Below are 20,824 nucleotides of genomic sequence, written 5' to 3' on the forward strand. Positions count from 1 at the left end.
TTTAGCCCTGGTCTCTTTTCTTTTGACTTCACCCTTAGTTCTTCTGGACTAATACTGTGCATGCTGCATGTGTTATTATAGGAATTATTTTTTATTGGGTCTTTTTACTTCTGCTTTATTTTCAAGGTGGTGATTTATTTAGACAGCATGTTCAAAAAGAGAAACCACCTAGTGCTCCCATGAATTTATTCCTCATTCATGTTAAATTTTTTTTGTTTTTTTGTTTTGTTTTGTTTTTGCGGTACGCGGGCTTCTCACTGTTGTGGCCTCTCCCGTTGCGGAGCACAGGCTCCGGACACGCAGGCTCAGCGGCCATGGCTCACGGGCCCAGCCGCTCCGCGGCATGTGGCATCTTCCCGGACCGGGGCACGAACCCGTGTCCCCTGCATCGGCAGGCGGACTCTCAACCACTGTGCCACAAGAGAAGCCCCATGTTAATTTTTATACAAGCAATATGAACAGAAAATTAGGAAATGCAGCTGAGCAAAACAAGAGAAAACTAGAAATTGCCTATGTTTTCACTATCAAGATTAGCAAATGTTAATAATTGGGTTTATAGCCTTGTAGATCATTTCTATGTATATGAATATTTATCTCTTCCTTAAAATGGGATCATATTTGTTAAATTGTTTTATAACCTGATTTGTTTTGTGCATAATGTAGCATGAATATTTTCCTATGTCATTAAGGAAAGATAAGAATAACAACAAAGATAGAGTTTACTACATGCTAGACAACCCATCCTATCTTCAAAACATGCTGTATGTTGGGTAGTAATATTACTCCCATTTTGTAAATTGAAAAGCTGAAGCACAGAGAGGGGAGATAACTTGCCTGAGGTAACACAGCTAGTAAGTGACAGAGCTAGGTTTTGAACCTAGATAGTCTAGCTCTAGAGGCCGTGCTCTGGACCACAGAGCTCTGACCCATGCCATCATTTTCATGGCTATAGTAGATGGTAATTTATTTAACCCTTCCCTTCTTTCTGGGCTGTTAGATTCACTGTTATACACAAAGCAGCAATGAACACTTTGTTCAAATAGTCATCTTTGTACACATGTTCAATTACTGCTTTAGGCTGAATTCCCATGAATAGAATTGCTGAGTCAAAAAGTTTACACATTTTTTAAAGTTTGGATACATATTAGTCAACATTAGGCAATATATTTTCTAAGCCTCTTTGACCTTTATAATTCATTGTTCCTTTCAAATAATGTATCACTGTCCATCTGGGTTCAATGGTAGTTTTTTCCTTAGAACATGCAGCTTCTCCTGTTCTACTTCCTCCTCCTTCCTTCTGCCTTATACCCATTTCTCTAAAATGTTTAACAAAATAATACCCTTCCCCAAAGTATTAATGCCTTTTGTTGTCAGCACTTCCTGTATCTTATATCTCCTGGACTTTAACTATTAGATGGGGTATGTGTATTAGTGGAATACTGTCCCACCGTTTGACTTGATGTCAGTTTTTTTTTTAATTTTTACTTTATATTGGAGTATAGTTGATTTACAGTGTTGTTAGTTTCAGGTGTACAGCAAAGTTATTTAGTTATACATATACATATATCTATTCTTTTCCAGATTCTTCTCCCATATAGTTTATTACAAAGTATTGAGTACAGTTCCCTGTGCTATACAGTAGGTCCTTGTTGTTTATCTATTTTATATACAGTAGTGTATATATGTTAATCCCAGCCTCCTAATTTATCCCCCCCCCGACCTTTCCCCTTTGGTAACACTAAGTTTGTTTTCTAAGTCTATGAGTATGTTTCTGTTTTGTAAATAAGCTCACTTGTATCATTTTATTAGATTCCACATATAAGTGGTATCATATGATATTTATTATTGCTTGCCTCATACGACTGATTTTCTTTCTTTTCTCTATTTTATTTTTTCTTCCGAGCGTCACAAGAATTGCAGTAACAAATCTGTTATATAGCTTTTTTCCTGGTGTTAGTCTCTGTAAAGTAGGATGGGCTGCCTGGTAAGGATGACAGTGTGTCAGAGGCTGGAGGGCAGAGCTCCCTGCTCTGATCCCACCTCTGCCTCCTGCTTGTTTTTTGACCTTGAGAAAGCCACTTCATCATTCTCATTTCATGTTCCTCATTTGCTAAATGAGGAAGGTGAACTAAATGATCTAGAAAACCTATTCCATGTTTAAAAAAAAGATACGGTGTCAGGCTATCCAAGAGTAAAGCAGATTTTTAAAAACTACTGTGTGAAACTGGGACAAATGTGATGTTGGCAGGGCCGTGTTGGATGCAGCTAAAGTTCGTGTCAACACATTAAAAATGTTTTGTGCCTTGTCTCTTGGCCAAGGCCTCCTGACAGTGTGCTTTAGTGGCTCGTGAAACAAATCCCTAAGACCAAGGTAGTTATAGTTGTTCCACTGAAGCGTGACAAATGGCCTCTCACTTTGAATGCATTTATGAGAAAGAAAAACCTTCCATGACAACAGCAGTGGAACTTAGTTACAGGCTCCAGGTCTGGGGGCAAGAATGGAGATAATCACTGGCTGTGGCCAAGTGAGAGAAGACAAGAGCCTGAGCTCACCTGGGAAGAACCAGGACCAGGTGATATAACAGTGACAACAGCACAATGACAACATTAGTGGGGCTTCATGGAGAACTTGCTGTTTGCCAGGCCCAGTCCCAAGAACTTTATATATATTATCTCATTTAATTGACAAAATAACCCTAAGAGATCGGTTATGAGGTCGGTACATTTATTTTTCTGTTTTATAAAGATAAGTTTTGAGAGGCTTTTAAAAGAAGTTGGGTAACATGCTTCAAGTTATTCAGCCAATAGTTTTCAGAGGTAAGACATGAACCCTGAGAGTTTGTTCATTTATTTAATACATGCTGTTTGAATGTCTGTTATGTCAGGCACCCTTTTAAGGGCCGATGAGACCTAAGTGAACGAGGCAAAATTTCTGCTTGTATGGAGTTTGGCTAATAGTGGGATGAGCCCAGTAATAACAAGCCAACAAATCAATAAATAATTTCAGATGGTAATAAGTGCTGTGAAGGAGAGTGAGTGGGGTTGGGGGAAGGCTGCTTTACACAGGATTGGCAGGGGTGGCCCACGGGAGGTGACATTTGAGCTGAGTCCTGCATGACAGAGCAAGTCAGCCATGCAAAGCTCTATTGGAGGAGAGTTCTTACATGGAGGGTCCACAGGAGCAAAGGCCAGTGGCTCAGAAGAACTTGGCTTGTTCTAGGCAGAGAGAGAAGGCCAGTATGGTTGGATGATACATGAAAAGGGGGGAAGTGCCTGCAATGGAGTGAAGAGGAGGGCAGGAACCAGAGGACACAGGGCCTTGGAGGCCACAGTGTCATGTTTGTATTTTATTCCAAGTGCAGATGGGAGACATTGGAGGATTTTAAGCAAGGGAGCATTGTGATCTCCCGTCTCTGTGGATGGCTTTCTTCACCTCTATGTGACATTGCCAACCAGAAGGGGATAAGGTGTTTATGTGCAGGGAAGCCTAAATGAAAGTTTAAAGGTTAGGAGCCAGCATTTCAGATGAATAAAAATTCTAGGTTTTTCACAGAGCAAGACTGAGATGAACAGTGAGAGGCCATCTAATCCAAACTTCTGACTTTAGGTAAGAAGACCTTAGGAAATCCAAGTTGAGCATCTGAGCTATGTTTGAAAACCTGCATTAAGGAGACTATTTATTTTGGGGGTGGGGGGGAACTTCCCTGACTATGTAGAAAGCTGCACTCTAGGTTCTAAATATTCTTGACAACTTCTTGGTCTGGGGGTTGTACTTACCTTATAGAGTAAATCTCATCCAAAATAAGAAGACAGCTTTGGATAGATGACATCTCAGGGCTTCATACTTCCATGCAGTCTGTGTGTGTGTGTGTGTGTGTGTGTGTGTGTGTGTGTGTGTGTGTATTGATCTTTATATTTGAAAAATATTTTTGAAGGTGTCATCCATATTTTAACATTCAGGACCTGGTTTTTCTGGTGAGGTGGTATTGTATGGATGGTTCTAGAATTTTGTTGTAAACTCAGCAACATGATTTATTTTATTTGAATGTTATTATAAACACACACTCATCTTAACCCATTAAAATTGGTCTGTGTCACATATAAGATGAAATTAATTGCTTCTTTAGGTTAAAAGCTCACTATTACATTGTCTACTTTGACAAAAGTATTAAGAGCTTCACTTTTATTTAGCAAACTAGGTTTGAATAACAACATAAACCATTATTAATACACTGTATTTGTGTGTGTGCCTATGTGGCTGATTATCCATAGGTAGGTTCGTGACAATGCAAGCCTAAGAATCCAGATGCATTTGTATGAAACTATCTTAGGAGGTGTTTAGTTGCCTCTGTGATAGGATGGGCCCCAGAAAGCAAGTATGAATTGTGAAAGAACTTAATTTAAGCTACATAACTATAATTGAGTAGGATTTGGGGAAGTTCACCACTCTTGAGTTACTTTTTATTTATAGTAAGTATATTTGTTTCTCAGGAGGGGAAAAATTCTCAAACTGTCTTACTGCATGAGATTAGAAAATTTCTGTTCCTTTGCATGAAAGTAGTCTGTGACAATAGCACAAGGACAAGAGCAGCATAAGGATGGGTGTGGGATGCCATAGGCGTGCAGGATGACAAAAACAGAGCTTCCTTATCAAAAAGCACTGAATTACACAACTCGTAAAGCTTCCCCAGCTTAACATTCTATGAGTCGGGGAAAAGGATTTTTCCCTCTGGCTGTTTAAGCTAGAGTATGTTTTACCAAGACCTTAGCTATGAGCTCAGGAGGACTCTAATAACTCCGTCAAAATTATAAATTCAGCTGTCAGCACTGGGATTGTTGAGTTGACTGAACAAGCAGATTTTCTCCATTGTCTGCTTTCTAGATGGATGAATAACAATGGCGTCCTCTCCATTTTGTTGTAACTCTTTCCCTCTGACACTGATTGCTGAGAGGTTTTCTGGAAATTTCCGAAGTCCCACACCGGAGTAAATTCAAGGACATAATGCGATTCCAATTGAATCATCAGTGTCTCAGCTGTCAGACCTAGGAGTTCAGTTGGTTGAGTTGTACCACTTCAACAGGTTTAATATTACAGACTTGCCACCTCGTGTCTTGCCCTCGAGTCTTAATAAATGGGCTAAAGGTCTGACTGGAATCTGTGAGATAAATTATATGTTTATTATGCCAAGTTAAGTAAATACTGTTTGAAAGGATTACGGGAGGGTACAATCAAGTTAATTGCTTTAAAAGTCTTTTTTGATTTACTGGGCTCTATGAAAATGGTTAAGCAATTGATTCTGTCATGGTAAGCGACATGAAGAAAGTGGTGTTGGATCCACAAGGGTTGCCATATACACTTACCCCCTCATGCCTGGAACTGTCCCGTACATGAGCTGAGAGGCCCCTGGGACCAGAAGGCAAGTACTGCTGACAGACAGTTGTTCCTCCAGAGAAGACACAAGTTGACAGTTTGATGTTCAAGCTGACGGATTGATTTCTTTCTTTTTATTCTAGATGCTGAAGAATACCAGCCTCCAATATGGAAATCCTACTGTGAGTATCTAAAATCAGAATCTCCTCAGAAGTCTTTAGTCGGCCTGCCTTTTGAACAATTTTTGCTGTTGATTTAGTGCACACAAACTCTCGCATCACAGCACTGCAAACCCAAATCTCTCTCTGCTAAGGAGAGATATTGGTCAGAGAGAACTGGAAGAGCCCTGTCCCCTGGCCAGGACCTCGGAGAGCCAGCTGCCTGTGACCCGCTTAGGGAAATGCTTAGGGAAGAAAAAGGTGGACGTTCTGACTCTCTACCTTTCTTTGGGACTTTCCTTGTCTTCCTTCCTCCCTTCTTTCCATCCTTCCTTTCCTCTTCCTTCCTTCCTCACAGTTGGTCAGCAAGGGTACGTGTGTTGACTTCCATGAATTATGTTCTTGGCTATTCATCTTAAAGCTGTAATATCAAATGACGTTTACCACAGAAAAATTAACAGATAGCAATGGATAATATTTGGTCACTAAGGGTGACTCCTTAGAAACAGAGATCATTATCTGATCATCGATCATCAATCCATCTCCCCTCATGAAGGTGGGCACTTGTCATCACCTCAAGCTGGTTTTCTCTTTCCTTAGTATCATCCACCTGACTAAGTCATTCTCCAGTGACAGAGGGGAGGAGTGTGGTGTGGGGAGCCCACTGTGCTGAGAGCCAGGGGAACAGGCTCTCATTCAGGCTCTGCTTCTAGACAGCAATAATAAGAATCATTATTTCTATCATTATTGATGTTGCCCTTGTTTCTACCGCCTGTTGAGACCTGCAGTGTGCCAGCCACCATGCTAGCTCTGTGCCTGAAGTTGCAAATCGCACCACAGCCCTAAGCGACCAGTACCACTGTTATCCCTGTTTCACATACAAAGAAACCACAGCTCAGAGGGGTTCAGTAACTTGGCAGAGGTTTTATGAGAAACCTTGGAGTGGCATTCAGAGTGGAACCCAGAAGCAAGCCAGACTCACAGCCTGCAAGTTGCCAATCTTCTTTTCTTTCTACTTAAAATTGTATACATAAGTATATAGATAAGTATGTACATACACACAGACACACACACACGCATATACCTGTGTATGTATGTATTTGTTACAAAAGCAATATAAAGCTACATAAAAGACAAACGTTAGAGAAATACATAAAGCTGAGAGCAAAAACTTCCCAAAGGCCACATACCAGCTCTCACCCCATATTCCACTCCTCTTTTCCAATCACTGACCCTGTCAATTTTGGAAAGCATATCTTTCCAAGTGTTTAAAATACACATGCCTAATAGTTTGTTGTTGTTCCCTTTTGTAAAAATGGGTTTATACTGTACCCGGTGTCCTTCAACTTGCTTGTTTCACTTCACAAATACCTTGTTTTTATCTTCCTATGTCAGCATATAGAGAGGCACCTCATTCTTTATTACATGAGTCTGTTCTTCCATCTGTGAAATAAAGGGGTTGGGCTGGGTCTCTAAGGGCCCTTCCAATCTAATGTTATGCATTCTGATCTTCTATTTTAAAAGGCAATGCTAATGACTAAGTAATTGGATGTTTTTGTTTGTTTGTTTCCTAATGGAGTGTGAAGTGCTCTGACAGTAAATCAACAAAATATCTGTAGTGAGAGGTATTGGGGGTCCCGTGGCTCACTGTTCCTTGCACACTGCCTTACACACAGCCTTGTGTACGTTAACTACGCAATAAATATTTGTTGAGTGAATGCCACCGCAGAGAGGTTTACTGAAGCGAGAAGATGGCACTGGCTCAAATACACTTCGCTTTTTGCTAGGAGACCTTGGGCCACCCAGTGTATCTCTTTTTTTTTTTTTTTTTTTTTTTTGCGGTACGCGGGCCTCTCACGGTTGTGGCCTCTCCCGTTGCGGGGCACAGGCTCCGGACGCACAGGCTCAGCGGCCATGGCTCACGGGCCCAGCCGCTCCGCGGCATGTGGGATCCTCCCGGACCGGGCACGAACCCGTGTCCCCTGCATCGGCAGGCGGACTCTCAACCACTGCGCCACCAGGGAAGCCCCAATGTATCTCTTAAAAGCACCTTTACGTCCTAAGGAAGCCAGAAGAGGTGTTGTTAATTACATGTTCCAATATCAATTTTACCAGAGTATGTTGGTTTTAAGTTTGAGTTTTTGATCTAAGCAAGTTGTGTGTGTGCGTGTGTTTAATTTGCTCTAGGATCATAAAACTTTAGATGCAGAAGGGATAGTTGAGGCCATTTAATACAAACCTAATGACATATATGAAGTTCCCCTTTATTACACTCAACTAATAGTCATCCAGGCAGTATTTGAGGGTCTCTAGTGATGCAGAACTCTACAACTGAAGGGAGTATGCCAACAGCAGGGCCATTCACAGCATCAAAAACAGGTTGATCGAAGATCCACAGGGTACTACTGAGAAAGCACTCTCTTTTGGTTGTCCTGAGTCCATTAATTCTTTGAGTTAGGGTGTTGGACTATTATAAACTCATCTAACAATATCATTACCAAGCTCACGCTACTCCCTCTTATTCCCAAGTTGATCATCTACTCATTTGGTCTTTCAGCAGACATACATTATAAGCATTAGGATAAGCTTTAGGAATCAACAGTAGCTAAAATGTGGCCCATACTTTCCTCCAGTTTACAGTCTAGAAAGGGAGACAGATGTAACCAATTAACATGCAAATGGACTGAAGCAACAACATACTGCTCTTCTACCTCCTGGGATTAGAGAAGACTTTATAAAAGAGGTTAAATTTGCATGTGGGTCTTGAAGGATAAATAAGGAGAAGAAATCTGAGGGCCTTGAAGAACTTCATGAGATACATGTTAATAACCAAGTATGTTAAAACAATAGCATTTTCCTTATCTGAAAAATCCAACAAACCTTTCAGAATATGAAATTTGTTTGGTTTTAAATAACCTGTTGGTAAACCCATTCTGAACCTCAGGAATCACCAAGTTGTTTCTCTTTGAAATACTCACAAACCATCCTTTCAGAGATTAATTTTACATGTTGCTGTCAAACTCCTTAACGTATCATCTATGGAATCCATACTTTCCCATCACACACTTAATTTTCTAGCTCTAGCATTTACTCGGTACTTTGAAATTTCTCATACATTTACCAGATGCAGTTCATTTTTGCCATATTATAGGGCTTGGTTTGAAAACTGATTATTTACGATGATTATAGGAGTATATAGGTATGTCTTTGCTTTCACCCACCGCCTATTGTTGGCTGTTAATATTGACTTATTTGATATCAGATTCTTATTATGAAGCTTTAGTCCCAATTATAACGTTATTCCTAAAAGAAAATTAGTCTGCCTCATAATGATCCACTTTAAGAAGCTGTTTTTAAATTTTAATGCTAATTGCAATGCTCTTAGGTGCAAGTAACAGAATATTCCTCTCCAGTGCAATGATTGAAATAAGCAAAAAGTCTAGAGGCACTGGCTTCAGGCATGACTTGGTCCAGCAACTCAAACGACACTACTAGAACCCAATGTGTACCTCTTCCTTTCTTGGCTCTGCTTTCCTAGGTTTGTCTCCACTGTTCGTGGGCTTTTCTCTCGTAACCCCCAGAGAGCTACCAATAGCATCAGGGCTACCACATCCACCTTTAAGAGCGACAGGCAGAAGGACAGTCTACTGCAAGCAAAAGTCTTAGAACTGAGTCTCAGCCCTATTTGACATGGGTTCCCAACCCTAACTCCATCACTGTGGTCAGAGAGTTGAGATAGACTAACTGCCCTAAACCCATCAGGGCTCACCACTGGAACTCAGGAGGGATTACATAGGAGTGACTGGAAACTTTGGAGTACCGTTAAAAGGGGGAAGATGGAAGTGGATGCCTAGAAGGCAACCAATGAATGTCTGATTTAGAAATTTAGAAGAATAAGGAACCTTAGAAATCAGCTCTCTAAATATTTTCTATAAAGTAGATTGCTTATTAATTTATTCATTCATTCATTCAACAAATGCATATTAAGTCTTTGCCTTAGACCAGGCAGTGTGCTTTGAGCTGTGGGACCACAAGGATGGATAAGACTCCATCTTGACTCAAAGAACAATGATGCCACGTGAAGTCCCTTAAGTTCCTGCCTTTCCTGCTCCCCTTTCTTTCTTAGAAGCTAATGCTATCACCTCCTGAGCTGATTATTTGGCAAGAATAATCTTGTCCCACAGTATCATATATCTACATCTAGTCCTTCATACTCAAGACCAAACCCCAAAACATTGGTGAAATCACTGAGAAGTATTTGGTTTCAATTCTTTAAAAAAAGCTATTTTCAAGTTTACTTTAAAAATAAAGTAAAGCCACATTCTAAACTTTAAGCCAGAACTATGAACTAAGCAGATGAGTTTAAAAGCCAACCACCATGGGTATACTCTGAAAGATTTTATTATTTAAGAGGCCAAGTGCCAATTAAGCAGCAGATGCTGTGGCCAACATCTCTCCCCAGAGACTCTCCTGGGCAGCAGGTCAGGCAGTCACAGCTTGTGCCTGTTTTTCTAAAGAGGAGTTTAGAACCTCAGAATTCTGATCCATAGGCCCCCTGCATCAGAGTCACCTGGGGAGAATAGTTATAATAACTATTATTATTAATAAATATTATTTATTAATAGATATTATTATTAATAACCTCAGCCTGACGCCAGATTTCTGAATCGGAAGAGTGGGGGGATCTGCAATGTATCACACCCCACAGGTGCTTCTTATACACACTTAGGCCTGAGACCCCCTGGTTCAAGTCTACACAGCCTCATCCTCAGGCTTTTCACTGTGCCATGGGACAAGAGGAGAACTCCATCCCCAGTAAGACTGGACATTCTGTTAGCAAGACAAGGCCTGCACACAGTTGCCTGGAAGTGGGGCTGAGCCAAGAGGCCATTGAAAGCCCCTGCTATTTCTAACTCACACCCGTGAGTTTTTTTCCCATGAACACTGGGAAGACATGGGCAGTGAGCGGGGTGGTCCTGGGTCAGTGTCACATCCAAGTGGCCAGGTTCAGCTCCTGAATCCACATGCCCTCTTAAGTGATAAGTGGCTGTTAGAGGACATCCCTGCAGGGTCTTTTAGGAGCTGACGGGTTTGGACTGGGCTTAGCATCACCGAGGCCAGGGCTTTCACTCGGTCTCCATGGGGAGTGGGTTGATTGTGTTACCAGAGGATGAGCCGAGTTTTCTTACTGAAGAAAAAAATAAAACACCCTCTCAGTGAGCTCTTTTTTTTTTTTCAGTCATTTTTAAAATATTTATTTATTTATTTTTGTTTTTGGCTGCTTTGGGTCTTCATTGCTGTGTTCAGACTTGCTCTAGTTGTGGTGAGTGGGGGCTACTCTTCGCTGTGGTGCACGGGCTTCTCACTGTGGTGGCTTCCCTTGTGGAGCACGGGCTCTAGGCGCACAGGCTTCAGTAGTTGTGGCACGTGGGCTCCGTAGTTGTGGCTCGTGGGCTCTAGAGTGCAGGCTCAGTAGTTGTGGCACACGGGCTTAGTTGCTCCATGGCATGTGGAACCTTCCCAGACCAGGGCTCAAACCTGTGTCCCCTGCGTTGGCAGGCAGATTCTTTTTTTTTTTTTTATTAGTTTCTGCTTTATAACAAAGTGAATCAGTCATACATATACATCTGTTCCCACATCCCTTCCCTCATGCATCTCCCTCCTTCCCACCCTCCCCATCCCACCCCTCCAGGCGGTCACAAAGCACCGAGCTGATCTCCCTGTGCTATGCGGCTGCTTCCCACTATCTATCTACCTTACGTTTGCTAGTGTATATATGTCCATGCCTCTCTTTTGCTTTGTCACAGCTTACCCTTCCCCCTCCCCATATCCTCAAGTCCATTCTCAAGTAGGTCTCTGTCTTTATTCCCGTTTTACCCCTAGGTTCTTCATGACATTTTTTTTTTAATTCCATATATATGTGTTAGCATACGGTATTTGTCTTTCTCTTTCTGACTTACTTCACTCTGTATGACAGACTCTAGGTCTATCCACCTCATTACAAATAGCTCAGTTTCATTTCTTTTTATGGCTGAGTAATATTCCATTGTATATATGTGCCACATCTTCTTTATCCATTCATCCGATGATGGACACTTAGGTTGTTTCCATCTCCGGGCTATTGTGAATAGAGCTGTAATGAACATTTTGGTACATGACTCTTTTTGAATTATGGTTTTCTCAAGGTATATGCCTAGTAGTGGGATTGCTGGGTCATATGGTAGTTCTATTTTTAGTTTTTTAAGGAACCTCCATACTGTTCTCCATAGTGGCTGTACCAATTCACATTCCCACCAGCAGTGCAAGAGTGTTCCCTTTTCTCCACACCCTCTCCAGCATTTATTGTTTCTAGATTTCTTGATGATGGCCATTCTGACTGGTGTGAGATGATATCTCATTGTAGTTTTGATTTGCATTTCTCTAATGATTAACGATGTTGAGCATTCTTTCATGTGTTTGTTGGCAGTCTGTATATCTTCTTTGGAGAAATGCCTATTTAAGTCTTCTGCCCATTTTTGGATTGGGTTGTTTGTTTTTTTGCTATTGAGCTGCATGAGCTGCTTATAAATTTTGGAGATTAATCCTTTGTCAGTTGCTTCATTTGCAAATATTTTCTCCCATTCTGAGGGTTGTCTTTTGGTCTTGTTTATGGTTTCCTTTGCTGTGCAAAAGCTTTGAAGTTTCATTAGGTCCCATTTGTTTATCTTTGTTTTTATTTCCATTTCTCTAGGAGGTGGGTCCAAAAGGATCTTGCTGTGATTTATGTCATAGAGTGTTCTGCCTATGTTTTCCTCTAAGAGTTTTATAGTGTCTGGCCTTACATTTAGGTCTTTAATCCATTTTGAGCTTATTTTTGTGTATGGTGTCAGGGAATGATCTAATCTCATACTTTTACATGTCCCTGTCCAGTTTTCCCAGCACCACTTATTGAAGAGACTGTCCTTTCTCCACTGTACATTCCTGCCTCCTTTATCAAAGATAAGTTGACCATATGTGCGTGGGTTTATCTCTGGGCTTTCTATCCTGTTCCATTGATCTATCTTTCTGTTTTTGTGCCAGTACCACACTGTCTTGATTACTGTAGCTTTGTAGTATAGTCTGAAGTCAGGGAGCCTGATTCCTCCAGCTCCGTTTTTCGTTCTCAAGATTGCTTTGGCTATTTGAGGTCTTTTGCTTTTCCAAACAAATTTTGAAATTTTTTGTTCTAGTTCTGTGAAAAATGCCAGTGGTAGTTTGATAGGGATTGCATTGAATCTGTAGATTGCTTTGGGTAGTAGAGTCATTTTCACAATATTGATTCTTCCAATCCAGGAGCATGGTATATCTCTCCATCTATTTGTGTCATCTTTAATTTCTTTCATCAGTGTCTTATAATTTTCTGCATATAGGTCTTTTGTCTCCTTAGGTAGGTTTATTCCTAGATATTTTATTCTTTTTGTTGCAATGGTAAATGGGAGTGTTTTCTTGATTTCACTTTCAGATTTTTCATCATTAGTGTACAGGAATGCCAGAGATTTCTGTGCATTAATTTTGTATCCTGCTACTTTACCAAATTCATTGATTAGCTCTAGTAGTTTTCTGGTAGTACCTTTAGGATTCTCTATGTATAGTATCATGTCATCTGCAAACAGTGACAGCTTTACTTCTTCTTTTCCGATTTGGATTCCTTTTATTTCCTTTTCTTCTCTGATTGCTGTGGCTAAAACTTCCAAAACTAGGTTGAATAAGAGTGGTGAGAGTGGGCAGCCTTGTCTTGTTCCTGATCTTAGTGGAAATGGTTTCAGTTTTTCACCATTGAGGACAATGTTGGCTGTGGGTTTGTCATATATGGCCTTTATTATGTTGAGGAAAGTTCCCTCTATGCCTACTTTCTGCAGGGTTTTTATCATAAATGCGTGTTGAATTTTGTCGAAAGCTTTCTCTGTATCTACTGAGATGATCATATGGTTTTTCTCCTTCAACTTGTTAATATGGTGTATCACATTGATTGATTTGTGTATATTGAAGAATCCTTGCATTCCTGGAATAAACCCCACTTGATCATGGTGTATGATCCTTTTAATGTGCTGTTGCATTCTGTTTGCTAGTATTTTGTTGAGGATTTTTGCATCTATGTTCATCAGTGTTATTGGCCTGTAGTTTTCTTTCTTTGTGACATCCTTGCCTGGTTTTGGTATCAAGGTGATGGTGGCCTCATAGAATGAGTTTGGGAGTGTTCCTTCCTCTGATATTGTTTGGAAGAGTTTGAGTAGGATGGGTGTTAGCTCTTCTCTAAATGTTTGATAGCATTCACCTGTGAAGCCATCTGGTCCTGAGCTTTTGTTTGTTGGAAGATTTTTAATCAGTTTCAATTTCAGTGCTTGTGATTGGTCTGTTCATATTTTCTATTTCTTCCTGATTCAGTCTTGGCAGGTTGTGCATTACTAAGAATTTGTCCATTTCTTCCAGGTTGTCCATTTTATTGGCATAGAGTTGCTTGTAGTAATCTCTCATGATCTTTTGTATTTCTGCAGTGTCTGTTGTTACTTCTCCTTTTTCATTTCTAATTCTACTGATTTGAGTCTTCTCCCTTCTTTTCTTGATGAGTCTGGCTAATGGTTTGTCAATTTTGTTTATCTTCTCAAAGAACCAGCTTTTAGTTTGGTTGATCTTTGCTATCGTTTCCTTCATTTCTTTTTCATTTATTTCTGATCTGATCTTTATGATTTCTTTCCTTCTGCTAATTTTGGGGGGGTTTTGTTCTTCTTTCTCTAATTGCTTTAGGTGCAGGGTCAGGTTGTTTACTCGAGATGTTTCCTGTTTCTTAAGGTGGGATTGTATTGCTATAAACTTCCCACTTAGAACTGCTTTTGCTGCATCCCATAGGTTTTGGGTCATGGTGTCTCCACTGTCATTTGTTTCTAAGTATTTTTTGATTTCCTCTTTGATTTCTTCAGTTATCACTTCGTTATTGAGTAGTGTATTGTTTAGCCTCCATGTGTTTGTATTTTTTACAGATCTTTTCCTGTAATTGATGTCTAGTCTCATAGCATTGTGGTCAGAAAAGATACTTGATACAATTTCAATTTTCTTAAATTTACCAAGGCTTGATTTGTGACCCAAGATATGATCTATCCTGGAGAATGTTCCATGAGCACTTGAGAAAAATGTGTATTCTGTTGTTTTTGGATGGAATGTCCTATAAATATCAACTAAGTCCATCTTGTTTAATGTATCATTTAAAGCTGTGTTTCCTTATTTATTATCATTTTGGATGATCTGTCCATTGGTGAAAGTGGGGTGTTAAAGTCCCCTACTATGAGTGTGTTACTGTCGATTTCCCCTTTTATGGCTGTTAGTATTTGCCTTATGTATTGAATTGCTCCTATGTTGGGTGCATAAATATTTACAATTGTTATATCTTCTTCTTGGATCGATCCCTTTATCGATATGTAGTGTCCTTTGTCTCTTCTAATAGTCTTTATTTTAAAGTCTATTTTGTCTGATATAAGAATTGCTACTCCAGCTTTCTTTTGGTTTCCATTTGCATGGAATATCTTTTTCCATCCCCTTACTTTCAGTCTGCATGTGTCTCTAGGTCTGAAGTGGGTCTCTTGTAGACAGCATATATATGGGTCTTGTTTTTGTATCCATTCAGCCAATCTGTGTCTTTTGGTGGGAGCATTTAGTCCATTTACATTTAAGTTAATTATTGATATGTATGTTCCTATTCCTATTTCCTTAATTGCTTTGGGTTCGTTATTGTAGGTATATTCCTTCTGTTGTGTTTCTTGCCTAGAGAAGTTCCTTTAGCATTTGTTGTAAAGCTGGTTTGGTGGTGCTGAACTCTCTCAGCTTTTGCTTGTCTGTAAAGGTTTTAATTTCTCCATCAAATCTGAATGAGATCCTTGCTGGGTAGAGTAATCTTGGTTGCAGGTTTCTCTCCTTCATCACTTTAATTATGTCCTGCCACTCCCTTCTGGCTTGTAGAGTTTCTGCTGAGAGATCAGCTGTTAACCTGATGGGGATTCCCTTGTGTGTTATTTGTTGTTTTTCCCTTGCTGCTTTTAATATGATTTCTTTGTGTTTAATTTTTGACAGTTTGATTAATATGTGTCTTGGCGTATTTCTCCTTGGATTTATTCTGTATGGGACTCTCTGTGCCTCCTGGACTTGATGGACTATTTCCTTTCCCATATTAGGGAAGTTCTCAACTATAATCTCTTCAAATATTTTCTCAGTCCCTTTCTTTTTCTCTTCTTCTTCTGGAACCCCTATAATTCGAATGTTGGTGTGTTTAATGTTGTCCCAGAGGTCTCTGAGACTGTCCTCTGTTCTTTTCATTCTTTTTTCTTTATTTTGCTCTGCATCAGTTATTTCCACTATTTTATCTTCCACCTCACTTATCCGTTCTTCTGCCTCAGTTATTCTGCTATTGATCCCATCTAGAGTATTTTTCATTTCATTTATTGTGTTTTTAATCGATGCTTGATTCATCTTTAGTTCTTCTAGGTCCTTGTTAACTGTTTCTTGCATTTTGTCTATTCTATTTCCAAGATTTTGGATCTTGGAAATAGAATCTTGGATCATCTTTACTATCATTATTCTGAATTCTTTTTCAGGTAGACTGCCTATTACCTCTTCATTTGTTAGGTCTGGTAGGTTTTTATCTTGCTCCTTCACCTGCTGTGTGTTTTTCTGTCTTCTCATTTTGCTTATCTTACTGTGTTTGGGGTCTCCTTTTTGCAGGCTGCAGATTCGTAGTTCCCGTTGTTTTTGGTGTCTGTCCCCAGTGGCTAAGGTTGTTTCAATAGGTTATGTAGGCTTCCTGGTGGGGGGGACTAGTGCCTGTGTTCTGGTGGTTGAGGCTCGATCTTGTCTTTCTGGTGGACAGGTCCACGTCTGGTGGTGTGTTTTGGGGTGCCTGTGGCCTTATTATGTTTTTAGGTAGCCTCTCTGCTAATGCTTGGGGTTGTGTTCCTGCCTTCCTAGTTGCTTGGCATAGGGTGACCAGCACTGTAGCTTGCTGGTCGTTGAGTGAAGCTGGGTGCTGGTGTTGAGATGGAGATCTCTGGGAGATTTTCGCCGCTTGATATTATGTGGAGCTGGGAGGTCTCTTGTGGACCCGTGTCCTCAAGTTGGCTCTCCCACTTCAGAGGCACAGCACTGACTCCTGGCTGCAGCACCAAGAGCCTTTCATCTACCCGTCTCAGAATAAAAGGGAGAAAAAGTAGAAAGAAAGAATTAGTAGAAGAAAGAAAGAGAGAGAGAAAGAAAGGAAGAAGGAAAGAAAGCAAGGAAGGAAGAAAGAAAGGAGGGAGGGAGGGAGGAAGGATGGAAAGAAAGAAAGAAAGGAGGGAGGGAGGAAGGAAGGAAAGAAAAAGAAAGAGTGAATGGAAGAAGGGAGGGAGGGAGGAAGGAAAGAAAGAAAGAAAGAAAGACAGGAGGGAGGGAGGAAGGAAAGAAAAAGAGTGAAAGGAAGAAGGGTGGAAGGGAGGGAGGAAGGAAAGAAAGACAGACTGGAGGGAGGGAGGGAGGGAGGGAGGAAGGAAAGAAAAAGAGTGAAAGGAAGAAGGGTGGAAGGGAGGGAGGAAGGAAAGAAAGACTGGAGGGAGGGAGGGAGGGAGGAAGGAAAGAAAAAGAAAGTGAAAGGAAGCAGGGAGGCAGGGAGGGAGGAAGGAAAGAAAGAGAGAAAGAAGGAAAGGAGGGGTGGAGGGAGGGAGGGAGGAAGGGAAGGTAGGAAAAAAAGTAAGAGCAGGTAAAGTAAAATAGAATAAAGTATAAAATATAGTAGCGTTTTAAAATTAAAAAGTAATTATTGAAAAAAAACGGACAGATAGAACCCTGGGACATATGGTGGAAGCAAAGCTATGCAGAGGAAATCTCACACAGAAGCATACACATACACATTCACAAAAAGAGAGCAGGGGGAAAAATCGAAAATCTTGCCCTCAAAGTCCACCTCCTCCATTTGGGATAATTCGTTGTAAAAAGAGGAAAAGGGGGGAAAGTCTGAAATCTTACTCTCAAAGTCCACCTCCTTAATTTGGGATAATTCGTTGTAAAAAGAGGAAAAGGGGGAAAAGTCTTAAATCTTGTCCTCAAAGTCCACTTCCTCTATTTGGGATGATTCGCTGTCCATTCATGCACTCCACAGACGCAGGGCACATCAAGTGGACCGTGGAGCTTTAATCCGCTGCCTCCGAGGCTGCACAGAGAGATTTCCCTGTCTCTTCTCTGCTCTCACAGCTCCCGGGTCTCAGCCTTGGACCTCTCAGTGAGCTCTTGATTTCTCAATCTGCTTCGGGTTTCCTGGGGAGCAGGGGATCCCCGTCTCTTACCTCCATGTTCCCTAGTGACCATCCCCACCGCATCCCCCTGCCTAACAGCTTACTCCAGAATAAGAATTCTCTCTTGTGCTGCAAGGACCTAGGGCTGGGGAGTGCCTGGGACAGATTTGGAGCATTGCCATAGAAGCACAGTCCATCATCTCGCCCCTTAGCGCACAGAATCACCCAAGCAGTGACATTTGTTATTGCATGTTGCTTGTGACGTGGGTTTGTTGAACAAAGAAAATTCAAGAAACGACATTTTCAAGATTATGTGACATGTTACAGTTACATTAAATGGGCCTCATGGATGTTTGTTTCATTATAGCCAACCTTGAAAATGAGGGACTGGGGCTGGAGCTGAGATAGAGTCTAGGGCCCCATTTTTTTTCTGTGGCTGCCATGGCAATTGGTTGTCATCTCATTATCTTTATAGAGACATATTATTCAGATGGCAAACAGGCTTTGTCAATTTCTATTGCTTGGAACAGCACTGAGCAGATTTTGTAGCGCCTGAGACCTGCTCACTGAAAAATAACGATTGATTAATGGTGTGTGCTGCCCAGAGACCAGCAAGGAGAGGTAGCACCCCTGGCTTGAGGGTTTTTCAGGGACCCCCGCTCAAAGTTACTCCTGGCTGGGGCTATTTCCGGTTGTAAGACTGGTGAATGACCATGTTTCTCTTTACTCAGAGGATACAGCTAAGGGCTTTAGCCTGTTGACACAGGAGAGGAACTGTCCCTTACATTCCTTCTCCTGTAACCTCTGTGATTGTTAATGGCGTCTCCATCCTTCAAGCATTCAAGGCCCTTTCCTCCATTCAGTTTGTAATCCAGCCCTGGCCATCCTCCTCTGCAATCAACTCACCTCCTCATCTGCATCTCTACTAGTGTTGAGCAAGATCTCCTTTACGTACAACTAAAATACAGTTCTCTTTTGCTTCCCTGCCTCCAAGGATCCTCCTCTGATCCTTCCTTCAGTGAAGCAAAGGGCAGTGGCCCCCACTCCTGGCTGTGTGTTGGAATCTCCCAAAGACCTTTAAAAAAAACATATTTCGGGGCCCCTTGCCAGGCTGGCAGAGTGAGCATCGCCAGAGACGATGGTGTCTGAGAATCTGTATTTTATAATTATATAATTTATATTTTAGCTCTTCGAAGATTCTAATGCAAGCAGCCCCACTTGGGACCTCTCCACCATCTGCTTTAGGGACCACTGGTGAGGCTGAAAAATATAGACCTTGGGACCTGGAAATCAGACCTTAAATCTTGATTTCATCGTATTATCTGCATGACCTTGAGCTTCTTCACAGCTTGACGTCTCCACTACTTTGTCACTGAGGTGGAGAATAACGGTTACCTTGGAGGTTTGTTGGGAGGAGTAAATGAGGAAATGTAGATAAGGTGTCTGGCACACAGTAGGTCTCCAGAAAATGAGAACGTCTATTTTTCTGAACAGTCTTATCCTTATTGTCATTATTCTGAAACAGACCAGATCATGTCACCTCCCTGCTCAAAACATGTCACTGTCCCCCCATTGCTGACAGAAGAACGTCCATGCTTCCTACCATGACCTTCAAGGTTCAGTCCCACATGGCCTCCTCCCACATCTGCCCACCCCGGGGCAACAGCACACTGGACTCTCACTGACCAATCAGCATGTCATTCCCTTTTACTGCTGGGGCTCTTTCCTCTGTCTGTACCCATCTCTCTTTTCTCTACCTGTGGAAACCCTGCTAACTCTTCAAGAAGAGCTCCACGCTTCTCCCCTCAGGAAGCCATCCTGACCACCTGAGTAAAAAGAACTGCTTCCTCCTCTGCCCTTAATTAAAGCACTTGGCCCTTCCTGGTTTTGTTTCTCCACATGCCTCTCCCTCACTGGATCAGTGTCCTTGAAGGAATGGCTTGTGACCCATGAGTCAATGCATACAAATATGCATTAAGCATCTACTGTGTGCCAAGCACTGTTCTAGGCGCTGAGCGTTCCACAGTGGACAGAAAAGTCCCTGACCCCAAAGAGCCTACACATTAGTCAGGGGAGACAGCAGACAAAATAAACAAACACAGCGTGTTAATGGTGATGAATACCGTGAAGAAACATGAGATGGTGTAAAGGTAGCGGAGTGATGGGATGGAATTTTATACCAAGTCGGGCAAGGCAGGGAAGACCTGAATGAAGGGGGAGGAGTGCCATCTAAACATCTTGGGAAAGTGCAATCCAGGTGGACGGCACAGCAAGTGCAAAGGCCCTGAGGCATAGAAAAATAAACCAGGGCTTTGGAATCGAAAGGATGCATTTTAGCTGGATGGTCTGGGGCAAATATTTCACTCCTGGGCACTTATTTCCTCATATAAAAAATGAGAATGGTAATGATACGTTCCGTCCTCGGAGCTCTTGTGAAAGTTCAGTAAGACATTGTTCCTGCCACACAACAGGTACTCGATATGCTGGTTCCCTTCTCTTCTCTCTTCCCCTCCATCCTCACAGCCTCCACATAATGTTGACTGTGGTATCTGTTCTACGGCAGTTGTTCAAGTATTTGCCGATATGAATTGCAAAGGTGCGCTTAGCTTAAAATGCTTCTCTCATAACAGCTGTACTTTCTTTGCCACCTTCAAGGGAAGCATGAAAAACGGTGTTCACAAAACTGTTCCAGCCATGCCCCCCACATATAACTGCTGGCTTCCGAGGGCATTGACAATGGGAGGAGAAGAGAGGATAGGATTCTCTGGTTGTGGGTTCTGCAGTTGCTCTAAAGCTCTGTGATTCTAGGAGATGCCCCTTTGGTTCCCTTTACACTCATTAACAGCAAAACCCCGCTGAAAAACAGTTAGTTGGTGCTGGAGCTCATTCGAGAGGAATAAAGGATTCCATGCAGACCCTGTCATGATTTAAGGAGAGCATGGGCTCTAGTGGAGAGTCAGTGGAATGTCCAAAGCTATTTCTCTATTTTTAGCCAGTTCTTCCTCATGTTTCCTCCTGCACAAGAA

General features: G+C 41.5%; 1 protein-coding gene across 1 annotated transcript in view; it reads left to right on the plus strand.

Moving 5' to 3' along the window:
* The window catches only part of CHN2 (chimerin 2), a 340,775-nt gene that overhangs the window by 156,053 nt on the left and 163,898 nt on the right, over positions 1-20,824 (plus strand). The window contains exon 2 of the mRNA XM_060107863.1: positions 5,515-5,553. Coding sequence (XP_059963846.1) covers positions 5,515-5,553 — 39 coding nt within the window. The remainder of the gene's footprint in view (positions 1-5,514; positions 5,554-20,824) is intronic.

The sequence above is a fragment of the Mesoplodon densirostris genome, chromosome 9 (assembly GCF_025265405.1).
Source record: "Mesoplodon densirostris isolate mMesDen1 chromosome 9, mMesDen1 primary haplotype, whole genome shotgun sequence".
In the NCBI taxonomy this organism is placed as follows: Eukaryota; Metazoa; Chordata; class Mammalia; order Artiodactyla; family Ziphiidae; genus Mesoplodon; species Mesoplodon densirostris.